The sequence below is a fragment of the Amblyraja radiata genome, chromosome 32 (genome assembly GCF_010909765.2).
Source record: "Amblyraja radiata isolate CabotCenter1 chromosome 32, sAmbRad1.1.pri, whole genome shotgun sequence".
NCBI lineage: Eukaryota > Metazoa > Chordata > Chondrichthyes > Rajiformes > Rajidae > Amblyraja > Amblyraja radiata.
The window spans coordinates 9,854,985-9,869,597 of record NC_045987.1 but is presented as its reverse complement, the minus strand read 5'-3'; the positions used below and the strand labels follow the sequence as shown (position 1 = coordinate 9,869,597).

Below are 14,613 nucleotides of genomic sequence, written 5' to 3'. Positions count from 1 at the left end.
AAAAACAGAAAATGTTAGAAACATCAGCAGGTCAGACAGCATCAATGGAAAGCGAAACAGTTATTATTTCATGTCAAAGACCCTACACCACCTTCTCAAGGATCTTCAACATGAAATATTAACTCTGTTTCTCTTTCCACAGATGCTGCCTAATTTGCTAAGACTCCAGCATGTTCTGTTTTTATCATTGTTACCATAGAAAAACAAAGTTGAGATTTCAGGTCAAGGGCCATCGATCTAATGAAGGATTGTTGACCTAATTAGGCAACTAGGTTACTGCCCCCACTGATGCTGCTTGACCTGTTGAGTACTTTCAGCATGCTCTGATTCTGATCTGATTTCCAGCATCTGCAGTTTCTGCTCCAATTAATGCTTATAAACTCCTTGGTGCACCTAATATGGTCAATTGTTATTTCTCAACAAAAATAAAATAACATGTTTTTCTCCATCTGCTAAGCAAATTGTGAACAAATTGTTCTTGTGCCCTAGAATCCTACCAAATAATTGCACATTTTATTTTATCTCTCCCTGTATGTTGTGGTCAAATTATAGTACTTGCCAGGAATAGCAGATAAAGATCACAGAGCTTCTCCTAAGGCACAGCCATTGGCCCCATTTTTGAAACCAGAGTATTCTTTTAGGTAGAGTCAAAAATGAAATGCAATAAAAAATTCAAACAAAAAATCTTCCTATCTCTCTTTACATCTCAAAAGATAGTTATTTCCAATGATCAGAATGTGCATGTTTATTTTCACTCTAATAAGTTCCCTCTGTAAATTGGCATTGTTAGGACGGGGCTGAATTTCCACCCTAAAACATGAGAATGATCAGCATAACCTGCCGCAGAGGGCCTTGTGCACATTCGCTGTCCAACTGAACTTCCGCTTCACAGCACACTATTGTTCTGGACATTGTGTTGCAATGTTGATTTTTATTGTGGCTGCCTAATCTTCATTTCCATCCATCTTCCCCATGCTGGCGCTTCCCTCTTAAACTGTAAACAGCTGTGGAGGGAATTAGCAAAGTATACCCACACCAACATTGAGATGTTTTCCTTCTTAAATATATTTAATTCTGCAGCAGAACGCTTATTCAAAGCATCCAAATAAATAAATAATTTTATTGTAAGACAGTATAGTACTTTGAAGCCCACCATTGTCTGTTATCCAAGCTATAACCTAGCCTGATTATTGAGACTTTTTATATGTACCCTTTCAATTTATCAAAAAGCCATAGCCAGTATCACACTATACATCTCCCTATGTGAGTTAATTCAACTTAGTTTGTTTTGTTGAGTAGCATGGTGTTTTTATCCATATGAAAGTAAGCATGCAGGTATAGCAGGCAGTGAAGAAAGTGAATGGCATGTTGGCCTTCATAACAAGAGGAGCTGAGTATAGGAGCAAAGAGGTCCTTCTGCAGTTGTATAGAGCCCTTGTGAGGCCACACCTGGCGTATTGTGTGCAGTTTTTGGTCCCCTAATTTGAAGAAGGACATTCTTGCTATTGAGGGAGTGCAGCGTAGGTTTACAAGGTTAATTCCCGGGAAGTAGTCATAGTCTGAAAGAATGGAGCGGCTGGGCTTGTTCACTCTGGAATTTAGAAGGATGAGAGGATATCTTATTGAAACATATAAGATTGTTAAGGGTTTGGACACGCTAGAGGCAGGAAACATGTTCTCGATGTTGGGGGAGTCCAGAACCAGGGGCCACAGTTTAAGAATAAGGGGTAAGCCATTTAGAACGGAGATGAGGAAACACTTTTTCACACGGAGAGTTGTGAGTCTGTGGAATTCTCTGCCTCAGACTGGAGGCCAGTTCCCTGGATACTTTCACGAGAGATCTAGATAGGGCTCTTAAAGACAGTGGAGTCAGGGGATGTGGGGAGAAGGCAGGAACGGGGCACTGATTGTGGATGATCAGCCATGATCACATTGAATGGCAGTGCTGGCTCGAAGGGCCGAATTGCCGACTCCTGCACCTATTGTCTAATGTCTATATTCCTACATTATTCTGTGGCCTACGATAATTGAAGAAGTGGTAAAACAAAACGAATATTCCATTTTCAAAACACCTCTGCTTATTCTGTGTGCTAAAGGAAACATTCATTGATCATTCAGTCCCTTAAACCAGCTCTGCCATTCAAGTTGACCAAGCAAAGGCTTGGCGATCGTTTCGCTGAACACCTCCGCACAGTCCGCCTTAACCTACCTAATCTCCCGGTTCCTCAGCACTTTAACTACCCCTCCCATTCCCAATCTGACCTTTCTGCCCTGGGCCTCCTCCATTGTCAGAGTGAGGCCCAGCGCAAATTGGAGGAACAGCACCTCATATTTTGCTTGGGTAGCTTACACCCCAGCAGTATTAACATTGACTTCTCTAACTTCAGGTAGCCCTTGCTTTCCCTCTCTCTCTCCATCCCCTCCCCCTTCCCAGTTCTCCCACCAGTCTTACAGTCTCTGACTACATTCTATCTTAGTTCCACCCACTCCCCTGACATCAGTCTGAAGAAGGGTCTCGACCAAATACGTCACCCATTCCTTCTCTCCAGAGATGCTGCATATCCCGCTGAGTTACTCCAGCAATTTATGTCTATCTGCCATTCAATTAATACAAGACTGGCCTATGCTTCAAATGCAGTTGTGTCTCAATAACTAACTAAAATCTATTGCTCTATATTTAAGATTTCAATTGACTCGACATTCACTGTCTGATTTAAAAGATAAAACATATTTGTTAGAGTCCATTAAAACTGAAATATTGTCACAATAGTACAAATAAGTCATATTCAAGAATATTGAGATATTGAACCTAACTTGTTAGTTACTCTTTGATTCAGGATAGCATCAAGTCAAATGATGCCACAGATGTTGTATAAGCTGTGATAGTTTTAATAAACATATTTCTTTTAACTGTTGTGATTGTTGCAGGGAGAAAGAGGTTTGCGGGGTCAGGCAGGACCACCTGGAATAAAAGGAACCGAAGGAGGGACTGGACTTCCAGGGAAGAGAGGTGACCCAGGTTCTAAAGGTCAACCGGTCAGTTACACTTTTTTCTTGAATTGTATATTGCAGAGATGATATGAGCTATGTTCAGCTTATGATTATGGAGAATAAAAGCAGGCTGAGATTTAAGCCTCTTTTAAAGGGATGCCTAAAATTAATTTAAAACTTATTTTAGATTAGGTAGAGAATTGGCAAGGAACAATTTTATCAACTATGCTACTAACATTATCTGGTGATTAACTTTTATGTATGTTTTACTGCATGATTTACTGCAGATATTTTCATGGTGTTATGTTTTGTCACTACATATTTTACCATCATAACACATGACCCTCAATGCTCAGTGCCTTGAGCAACTGTACAGACTTCGAGGTACACGCTGCTCTCTGTGGGGAATTAACTAGATAAACAAGATTTCCACTCCTGCGGATTTCTATTAAACTCTCTGCGCGTGTGCATCGAAGAGAATGTGTTTGTGCACACGCGTGCGTGCTTGTGGGCATTGATGATGTCGGAATCGGTCTCAATTGCAGTGATTGTCAATGATTGCCAATAAGCAGGAGTTAGCAGACCTTAGCAGCTGACTTTCCAATGTGCTAAAAATAAACTTTAAACTAACTATCTCTTCCAAGCTCATAATATTGTCCCATTGTTTGCATCATCAGCCTTCACTGGCAAAGCAGCATACAGAACCAAATACAACTTACTGGGAGATATCCAGTTACACTGAGTTACATTAAAGTATAACACAGGAACTGACTGGCCCAACTAATCTATGTTGGTGTTTATGTTCCAGACAATCCTTCTCGCAGCCTATTTCATCCCCTCAATTATTCACATCTGCTATAATTGGTTTAACAGTGACCCAGGTTAGCAAGAAAAGTTAAGATTCAGTGCCCAACACCGATCATAACTAGTTTTTTCCCCTGGAATTACTCCAGTTTCCATTCACAACTCTGTATAATGACCTGGATTTTCTCCAGGAACCACACTATTGATTTTCCAGTTGACTAAGTTTTTTTGCTTACATAATGTTGAATCTAAAATGTCCACCCAGATACGGGTGTTCACATGTGATGGAAATATATTATCTAACGTAAGTTAATTACACTGTAACAATAAGGACTGACTAGGTAGTGCGGATAAATGCATTTTGAATGTTCCATGTAGTTTTGCAAAACTAGTCACAGTTTATCCTGAGGAAAACGTAGTAATAATTGAAAAAAACTTTATCTGTAATGGTGATTATTTCAAAATGAATTCTGTAAAGATGGATGTGCTTCAGTAAGTCCTCATGGATTATTTTAATATGGGAATTAGTACAGAGGTGTTTTGGATGGAATACCTGTTTGGTTGAAATATTAATAAAACTGAAAAATCTGATTTTGTAATGTAGATGCCATGTAATAATTATTTTACAATTTGTGACGTCAATTAAGGCTATTTAAATCTTTCCATCAATTAATGCTTTTAAAGTCTAACATGAAATTGAATCAGTTATTTCTGAATATATTCATCCTATAATCCACTCATTAGTAATTACATATGATCTTTGCATAACTTATTTGCAAAATAATTAGTTACCAAGTAAAATGACAAATTAAACCTTACGAGAGGACAAGCAATGAAGGTTAATAGTGTTCTTTTCAAAATCAGCCAAATGTTTGAAATTCAGCATTATATATTCACCCAGTATTACTGAAGTGTCACGCAAAACTAATGTTAATAAATTTCAGGTACAATCACATTTCTACTGACACCATGCTACTATCGTCCCTGTTATGTCCAACAGTAAATGTCAGAAGCCATGGTCTTTTGATTTTGGAAATGCGGCAACAGATATTACTGTACATTAAAGTATTATTTGTACCCTGTGGTTACCTTAAAATAATCAGGGGTACAAAGAAGTAGAAGTAGAGGAATGTGATCTTACTGAGTCTGTGGGACAGGATCCATGAATTGAATTCTTGTTGCTATTGTATTAGAATACAGGACACAAAATGGTATGTTGGTGAGCATGCAAAAGGGTCAAAATCGCTTTACATCTATCCTACATCAAATATCGTCATTAAAATTGGCTGTAGGATAGGTTATGTGACAGATGATATGAAACTTACTGTTTGACATCGCTATCTGTTCAGTTTTACCCTCAACGTAATGGAATCCTCTTATTTAGTACTAACGCAAATGAATTTGTTGATTTCAGGGAGATCCCGGAGAGTCTGGCTTCCCTGGGCTGATGGGAGTGTTTGGACCAAAGGTATGGGATCCATGACCATTTCTGAGATTTATGATCATTTTCTGTTTTCTGTTAACTATTTAGAACCTTGTAAAATTTAATAACATTTAAATGGAAAAAAATTATTTGGATTCTCAAGCTGCATATTAATCGGAGATTTTATTTGAACAATTAGTTTGATGAATTAATATGTCACTATTATACCAACAACGTGAATTGTTGATAAAATGACTATCTTCACATGGTGCTGCTATATCCTACAAAATACTCATTAGCTACACTGCAAACATTGTCTGTGGCCAATATAAAATGTGCACCAGATGTCAGATAGGTTTAATTAATTAATTAATTAATTAAGCAAGGCAGTAAGGTAATTGTACAGCTGAAGCAGGACAACAAACCACCACCAACAAGGAATGATAAGTGTACCAGCATCTTTTTGTCTACAAAAATCAATGCCTGAATCATTCTTGGATAGCCCACACTTCAGATTCTTCTCCCACAAGATCCCCATAGCCACACAAATCCTTCATGATTTCTCACGCACAAAGTCATTAAGGTGTCACTGACACAGTTTAGATTTTAATATAAAACATTTTAATGTTAATAAATTAATTAAAAATACTTTTTCCTGCGTAAATTAGGTTACAATTTCAATTGATTATAAAAGATAAAAGCAGATGACTTTACATCACTTACGTTTTTAATGATGGTCAGCAATCCATCTCTGATGAATTGCAGCTGGGGTCATCTGGGATAAAGCCGAGGGGTTGTGCCTCTCAGAGTATAGTCTAGTGTGGGAGTGGAGGCTGAGGGGCATCGAGGAGGCTGAAACGACATTTCGTTTGGACCTCAAGGGGTCCAAATGACAATAAATTGAATTGTATTGTATTGTATTGTATTGTATCATGGTTGCATTGTTGGAGTGTGTGTTATTGAGGTTAGTAAGTACAGGAATGATTGATCCAAATTGTGTGCCACTTAGGATCAATGTATTGGATTGGTAATTTATGTGAACTGTTCTCTTGACACGCGTGTGGTAAATGTTTCAACTTGTAAATGTTTGATTTTTGGAAAAGCTTCAAATGCCCATCTCAATGATCATCATTTCATGTCTACCTTTTACTGTACCAACAATGTTAAAGTCCTGCTCCAAATTGATGTGTAAATAATGCACTGAAACAAAATGGATGACCATGTACAACAGAGCTATCAACTTCCGTGTAGCAGCAGCAACAATGTATTTATATGACACATAACATAGCAATACATGGATTATCTAACAGAATTCCTGCAGATGGAAAAAATGCACAGACTGCTTCGATGTTTAAGAATGGTGAGAAGGGGAAACTTAGGAATTATTTTGTAATTAGCCAAACATTTGTGATTGGCAAATTACTGGAGTCTGTAATGAAGGATAAAGTGACTACTCCTTGAAAATGTTCATTTAATCAGGGAGAGTCAAGATGGATTCGTTAAGAAAAGGCAAAAATACACTACAGCTGCTAAAAATCTGAAATAAAAAAACTGAAAATGCTGGAAGTACTCAGCAGGTCAAACTAAAAGGTCTCGGACCTGAAACGTTAATTCTGTTTCTCTGTCCACAGATGCGGTCTGACCTGCTGAGTATTTCCAGCATTTTCTGTTTTATTATGGATTTGTAAAGGGTAGGTCATGCGTAAAGAAACTGGTTGAATATTTTTGAAAAGGAGAATAAAGTAGGATGAAATTGTTGTTTATATGCACCTCAAGAAGGCATATGAAAAGTCCCTAAAAAGAAACTGCTGCTAAAGCTCAAGGAATTAGCAGCAATTTATCAATTTGCCTTGGAAATTAGTTGTGTGGCTTGGTGGTGGTTGATCGGGATATGTTTTGGGGCCGTTGTCATTCACTTTCTCATGCAACAAGCCTTGAATTTGCACTAACTTCACATTCCCAGCAAAGTCTCCTGCTGTTTTGCACCTATATGACTTTCTGTCTTTAACCATTCATCCACTTTTCACACCAACCATACTTGCAGCATTCACAGGACAAGGCACAAAGTAAACCATTCCATCATTAACATAGAAACATAGAAAATAGGTGCAGGAGTAGGCCATTCGGCCCTTCGAGCCTGCACCGCCATTCAATATGATCATGGCTGATCATTAACAAATCTGTAGCTTTGATTCCAGCCTGCACCCGAGATTAGTGCCCTGAATTGAACTATTTTACTGCTGGCTATTCTGCATGCTCTTTCAAACACAAAATCAATATCTCATTTGCACTTGCATTCTGTCATTTGTCAGCCCGGATACTGCATCGAAGCACCCTATCTAAAATTACATTCTTTGCTGTTTTATCTAATCCTGGCTACATATACCAGATCTGTAACTCAAAAATCTCTGAAGACACTGTGAGAAAGTCTCCCTTCAAGGTTCTTACAATGTTCTCATACGAGACCTTATCCATAGACTGAGTAAACCTATCCACTTCTCATTTGTCTTCAGTCTTGCATCCAGAAACAATATCACCTTCCTCTCATTGCTTGTGGCTTTGCTTCACCTTTCTATGTCCTTTCTAGGACTTCAGTGATGTTACTTATACACTAGAACATATCCATTCATTCGATAAATAGTGCAAGTGGCTGCGATCACTTATACTGCTCAAGTTCACTGACATATCAATCAGATCCACTGCCTGCCATTGCTGTTGGACCCAGATAATCCTATTTCTTTTTTACTTCGCACTTGAGCATTGCCCTGCACTTTCTTTGAGCACCATTATCCTAAACTTATCACCAGTACCTGCATTCTCTTTTCTGTTGAAACCTCTGCATGTTTTTCATTGGACAATAATCTTTAACTAAAGAAACATTTCCTCTTCTATGTTCAGCAGCCTGACATTTCTCACCTGCCAAAATCAATAACTGGAAAATAAATCAATAACTGGAATTTGTACCAAGGCAAATTCCTTGTATGTGAATACTTGGCCAATAAACTTATTCATTCATTCATTCATAACATCCTCAGAGTAGTCAGGCCAATTATTTAATAGTGGATAATTTTATTCTCCATCGTGAAACGGTATCCTGACACTCCCAGTCAAATGACCATGTTTGTAAATGTGGAGATACATTAGAATTAGGAATTACAATGATCATCATCTGTTATTTGCTTTTTTTCTGTTTAGGGCCATCCTGGAGATGCAGGTTTTACTGGGATCCAAGGTCCAAAAGGGCCTCCGGGATTAATGGTAGGTAGTTGTATGTTGCAGGGATTTCAGAGTTTTACATAATCAATACATACAAGCAAAAAAGCTAATTTAGTCAATGAAAAGTTGAATAATCACTGATTTGCTCCACTTCACCAAACCTGACCCGCAAATACTTCAATGGTATAACCTGCACCAATTAGCCTCTTATTTAGCTCAATCAGCAAAGGATGAACATATTGGCCTTGAAATGCAGGGGTCTTCAAACAGGCTCTTTTATTGCGAGACACAGGATGCTTTTATTACACCTTTGACGAGTAACTGAATTTATAAGGAATTGAGAATTCCACAAGCATGCATAATTATGACAAAAATAAACTGAATATACTATTTCAGGAAGGTGCTAAACGTGCATCGTGGATTGCTGTCATCTATCTTCAGCTCTGAATTGTTAACATACAATGTTATAACAACACTTTATACACATTTTCAAAGTTTTAGAATATGTGCAAAGTTCAGTGATTCTTTATTAATTTTTTATGTTGGATTTAGTCGGTACTGACATTTTACTAAATTTTTCAAACTTCTGATCTTTGTGAATCTGGAAAGTTACTTGTTCACACTCTACTGTCACAGTTAAACATGGTCATAGCTACAATAGTGTTTGAAAACTGTTGGCGGGAGAAAATAAACTCTCTTTACTCTCCAGGGTAAAGAAGGCGTCATGGGTCCATTCGGATTTACAGGTCCTAAGGGGCATCCAGTAAGTATTCTTTCCTTTGTCTTTATAAAGTTAAATCAAAGAATAATTTGAATAATTGGTGGGATTTACAGTTTTTCATTATAACTTCCCTAGGCATGACAAATTGTATTTCCTATTTATTTCTTAGGGTCCAAAAGGTTACAAAGGAAATCAAGGTGATTCGGTAAGACCAATAGTGAAAAAAATTAAAATAACTTAATTTCTGTTCAAGATGTGATTTGTTAGTCATTTTAATTTGTGTTGAATATTAACAATGATTGTACATATTGATTAATAGAATGTAAGGAAGAGGAAGCTGAATAATCCATCAGAGCTGGTTAAGCAAAATTTAGAAAGTTAAAGAGAAAAGGCAACGAGATGTTGCTGAGTAGCAACATTGGTAATAATAGCCAAAGTCCAATAAGATCAAACAATAAAGCATATGTACCTCCTGTCAGAGTAAAAGCATGGGGAAAATGTACAAAAACAAATTGAAAGCTCTTTCTCTTAACGCATGTAGTATTTGCAACCATATTGATGAATAATAGCATATATAAATTAAATGGCTATGATCTCATAGCATTTGCAGAGATATAGATCTAAAGTGACCAAGATTAGGAAGTAAATACTCCAGGATATTTAATTCTTGGAAGAAATAGAAGCAATGGAGGAGGAGGAGGAGGAGGAGGAGGAGGATAGGTTGCATAGGATACAAACAATGAGAACATGGATCATGGTTTGGAAAATCAAGAAATAATCATTTTGGGTGAAGCTAAGAAATAGCAAGGGGCAGAACATTTGGGAGTTATCTCTGGTCTTGGATTGTAATTAAATGCATAATACAGTAAAACTCCATTAATCCATTATCCATTACTTATCTTAAAATAAAAAGTTGATCCAGGAGTCTTCCTCACCACTGTGAAGGCTGACCAACTCAGTGCTCAGGAGCCATAGGTGACGTTAGAGCAAATAAGAAATGTTCTGTACATCTCTGTCAGAGGACTCTCATACATATCTGCCGGATCTCACTTTTGTTCATGATTAGTGTGCATGATGGTTCCAACAATCTTACGGGGCTGGACAGGGTAGATGCAGGAAAAATGTTCCCAATGTTGGGGGAGTCCAGAACCAGGGGTCACAGTTTAACAATAAGTGGAGGCCAATTCACTGGATTTTTTCAAGAGACAGTTAGATATAGCTCTTAGTGCGAATGGAATCAAGGGATATGGTGAGAAAGCAGGAACAGGGTACTGATTCTGGATGATCAGCCATGATCATATTGATTGGCAGTGCAGGAACGAAGGACCGAATGGCCTACTCCTGCACCTATCTTCTATGTTGCAAATAGGTTGGGGTCAGCAATTCTGAATGTAGAGATCTGTGCCTTAGCAGAGCCATTGTTACAGGGGCTGGTTATCAATATACTACCAAAATATTTCTGAGAATGTCCACGGGACTGACTTATCATTATCTTTTATTTTTCCTCCCTCCTTGATTGAATGGCAGGGGCCACAAGGGCCAAAGGTAAGATGATGTCTTTTAATTATTCAGATTATGTTATTCTTTTCTGGCATGCATTTTGCAGAGGTTGCCTGATATAACCTGAAAACAGCACCAGTATAATTTTCAGTTTCACATTTGCTGGTGTTTTTACACAAAAAAAAGGAGCAATTCCACACCAAAAGGAGAGAATAGTCATCCCAGTGCAAACTACAGACAAACAAATCTTCCCATGACGTGCTACAGTTTTGCCCTGCTAAGCACATATTCATTTTATGAATCTGTAATGTTACAAGTGATTGAGGCATATCCCACTTGCCCACCACAGAGTTCAGACCATTCCATTCATTTATTGCCCATCAGAAAAAAATATATTAATTAGAATCAGCTGCTATAAAACAATTGTAAACTTACTGTTGGAAAATACCACTATGACATGTTCAATATATATTTCTTTGTAAACACAATACTGGAAACTGATAGAATACTTTATGCCTTCTAACTTTTAGGGTCCGATGGGGCCTCGAGGACTCCCTGGACCACCAGTAAGTTCCTGGATTTTGTTTTTAACTCTTAACACCATAGCAACGTAATGTTTAGAACCTCAGTGACTATTGTTTGCAATGGGAAATAGAATATCACAGAGCATAATATAGGTAACTAGACCAAGTGGGACCTATTGGAGCCCTATCACATGGGAGGTCGGGTCCCCCAACGCAATATTCCACCACTCACCCTTTCCTCCAACGCAACCCGTTCCCCCAACGCAATATTTCACCATTCACCCATAGCCCCCAACTACACAGGGGCGGCTCATTTCCCCTTATCCCCCAACACTCCCTCCCCCTCCTCTTCATCCTCCCTCTTTTTAAACTTTTAAAAAAATGCAAGCACTTGCTGCCAGGACTTTAAAAAAATTCCAATTCCACTTCCCCTGCCTCCCCCAGCACTCCCTCCCCCTCCTGTTCTGCCTCCCTCTGCCAGGACTCAGTGTTCTGTGATTGCAACATTTTTGCAAATGAGATCCCATTGTGACGTCATAGCTGTAACTGCCACTGCAACTGCCACTGCAGTGTTCAAGTCATTCTTTCTCAACTGGATTTTGTAAAGTTAAAAATGTGAATAACTTGTAAAATATAACACCAATCTGAACGAAACTTGATGAAAACACACCAAAAGACAATTGTGAATAAGGTGGTACAAAAATTGTAGTGCTATTGTATACCGTTTTGGCGTAATTTCAGGATCTCACTCACATGCAGACATCCAAACAAACAAGATGAGAGTTTTTGTAATATATATAGATAATCCAAAATTAATTTTTGGTTAACTAACATTTGATCTTTTGAACAGGGTCTTCCCGGAATTCAAGACGCACTCGTAAGTCATTGAAAATTATTTAATGTATTCATTCTTCATGTATCACAATGCCAGATTCTGTTAAATGGCTACAATATTTAATCTGTTAATTTGCTCATAACACATACCCAACTGAGAGTTGACCACAGGTAGATACTTTCATAATAAAGTCTATTATAACAAGTTAATGGAGTGAATTAAACATTTTGCACAATGTACAATTCATCATACAGCATTATAAAATAATATTATTTTCCACATACAATAACAGATTTGAGTGGATAATCTATAATATACATTGATTGCTGTACAGACCTAAAAAGGTTAAATATTTCTAACACTTTTACTGTAGTTATGACTGTAATCAAAGGCTGCACTCAGCCCATTGCTACCTTGCTCCAAGAACTTTCTACTTTGTCCCAACTCTACCATCGAGTTTCAGAATTTTAGATGTTCTTATTTTGTACCACTAATTTTCAGAAACAAGAAGAGCTCGGTGCTGCTTTACAAGCTTATATTGAATCAAAAACTACACTCAGGACAGAGGTAACTTAATGCCCCTAATCTGCACATTAATATCCTTCATCAGTTTGAAACCATTTTTTAATAAATTTTGCATTATATAATGAATCATGATAATGTATTTGTTTCCCTTACCCAGAACTATCAGAATTCAGACCTACCTTTGATTGACCAGGGAGCAGAGATCTTTAAGACTCTACACTACCTCAGTAATCTTATCCACAGCATAAAGAACCCTCTGGGCACCAGGGACAATCCTGCCCGGGTCTGCCGTGATCTTATGAACTGTGAGCAGCGAATGAATGATGGTAAGTGTAGCCCTAACACTAATACTGATTCTTTTTACTAATGCAATGTTTTTCGATATCTGTTTAGTACCTCCCCACGACAACATTACCACACAATTTGAATCCTATTGTTAATGTATATGACGCAGCACAGATGGACACCATGCAATCTATTTGGCTGCCAGCTCTTTGATGAAGTTATCCAGTTGATCATACTCCCTTATTCTTTCCCAGTTTCCCACTACTTTTTCCCGTCACGTGTTAATCCAATTACCTATTGAATGTACGATTAGATCTTCCACCACTGTTTCAAGCAGTACATTCAGCATCAAAACATTAATCGTGTACAAAAATATTTTCTTGTGTCACTTCTGATCCTTTGCAAAGCATTTTAAATTTGTATTTCTGCTGCAGATCCTTTGCAAGAACTGCACGTGAGGCCTGTTTGACCTTTTCTAACTATTCTAATGCCATCTACTAATGTAAGACGGTGCCTACCTGCGGTGACATTTTGCCAGCGGCACAACAGAAAATCTTCAAATATAGTATTTCTGAGCTCACCTGTATCAAAGAATCTGCAGAAATCAACGATGTAAGTAGCGAGCTGCTAACGCATTTAAATGCATTAGCGCTACTGCGAACTCCCGAAGATAGCGACTGTAAGGGAATCGCCAATCGGAGGGAAATCCCCAACCTCGCGTAGGAGCGCATGTACTGTACCTGTAAACACCGGGGAAGCCTTCATGGAGTCTGGAATCGAGGCCGTCGGGCAGGATCTCCCAGCAGCAACGGAGCTGGAGGTGCCGACTGTAAGGGAATCCCCGATCTCAGGGGAATACCCAACCTCACAGAGACTCGCAAGTACTGTACCTTTAAACACAGAGGAGGGCTTCATGGAGTACGGAAACATGGTCGTTGGGCAGGACTACAAGTAAGACTGAAGCGTAGGGGACTTCGGCCCCCTATCCACTACCATCCTACTGGCCAACATACAGTCACTAGAAAACAAAGTGGAGGACTTAAGGTCAAGGCAGCTTTACCAAAGGGAGCTGAGGGAATGCTCTGTGTTCTGCTTCACAGAGACATGGCTCACCCCCAGCTCCCCCAGACTCAGCGGTCCAGCCTGAGGACCCACAATCCTGTTTATATTAATGGGACGATGGTGGAGAGGGTCAATAACTTCAAATTTCTGGGCGTGCATATATCAGAAGATCTTTCCTGGACCCAGCACAGCGATGCAATTGTAAAGAAGGTACATCAGCGACTCTACATCCTGAGAAGATTACGGAGATTCGGTATGTCAAAGAGGATTCTCCTAAACTTCTCCAGCACGTTAGAGAGCATACTGACGGGTTGCATCGTGGCCTGGTTCAGCAACTTGAACGTCCAGGAGCGAAAAAGTTTACAAAAAGTTGTGACCACTGCCCAGTCCATCACCCGCTTTGACCTCCCACCGTTGAAGGGATCTATCGTAGTCGCTGCCCCAAAAAGGCAGCTAAAATCATCAAGGACTCACACCATCCTGGCCACACACTTATCTCACCACTGCCATCAGGAAGAAGGTACAGGAGCCTGAAGACTGTAACGTCCAGGTTCAGGAACAGCTGCATCCCCACAACCATCAGGCTATTAAACATAACGAATAAGCTATGAGCTCTGAATTGCAAAATACTATATTATTATTTGCACTATATTTGTTATTTATTGAACTTTTTTTCCCCATTATATACGATGTTTACATATTCACATATTCTGTTGTGCTGCAGCAA

At 38.8% G+C, this 14,613-nt stretch overlaps 1 protein-coding gene across 2 annotated transcripts in view; it reads left to right on the top strand.

The window, feature by feature from the left end:
• Window positions 1–14,613, top strand: part of col27a1 (collagen type XXVII alpha 1 chain) — a 323,681-nt gene that overhangs the window by 300,672 nt on the left and 8,396 nt on the right. For both annotated transcript variants that reach the window (XM_033048904.1, XM_033048906.1), the window contains exons 49-58: window positions 2,929–3,036; window positions 5,210–5,263; window positions 8,414–8,476; window positions 9,144–9,197; window positions 9,325–9,360; window positions 10,683–10,700; window positions 11,186–11,221; window positions 12,030–12,056; window positions 12,516–12,581; window positions 12,697–12,865. In XM_033048904.1, coding sequence (XP_032904795.1) covers window positions 2,929–3,036; window positions 5,210–5,263; window positions 8,414–8,476; window positions 9,144–9,197; window positions 9,325–9,360; window positions 10,683–10,700; window positions 11,186–11,221; window positions 12,030–12,056; window positions 12,516–12,581; window positions 12,697–12,865 — 631 coding nt within the window. The remainder of the gene's footprint in view (window positions 1–2,928; window positions 3,037–5,209; window positions 5,264–8,413; window positions 8,477–9,143; window positions 9,198–9,324; window positions 9,361–10,682; window positions 10,701–11,185; window positions 11,222–12,029; window positions 12,057–12,515; window positions 12,582–12,696; window positions 12,866–14,613) is intronic.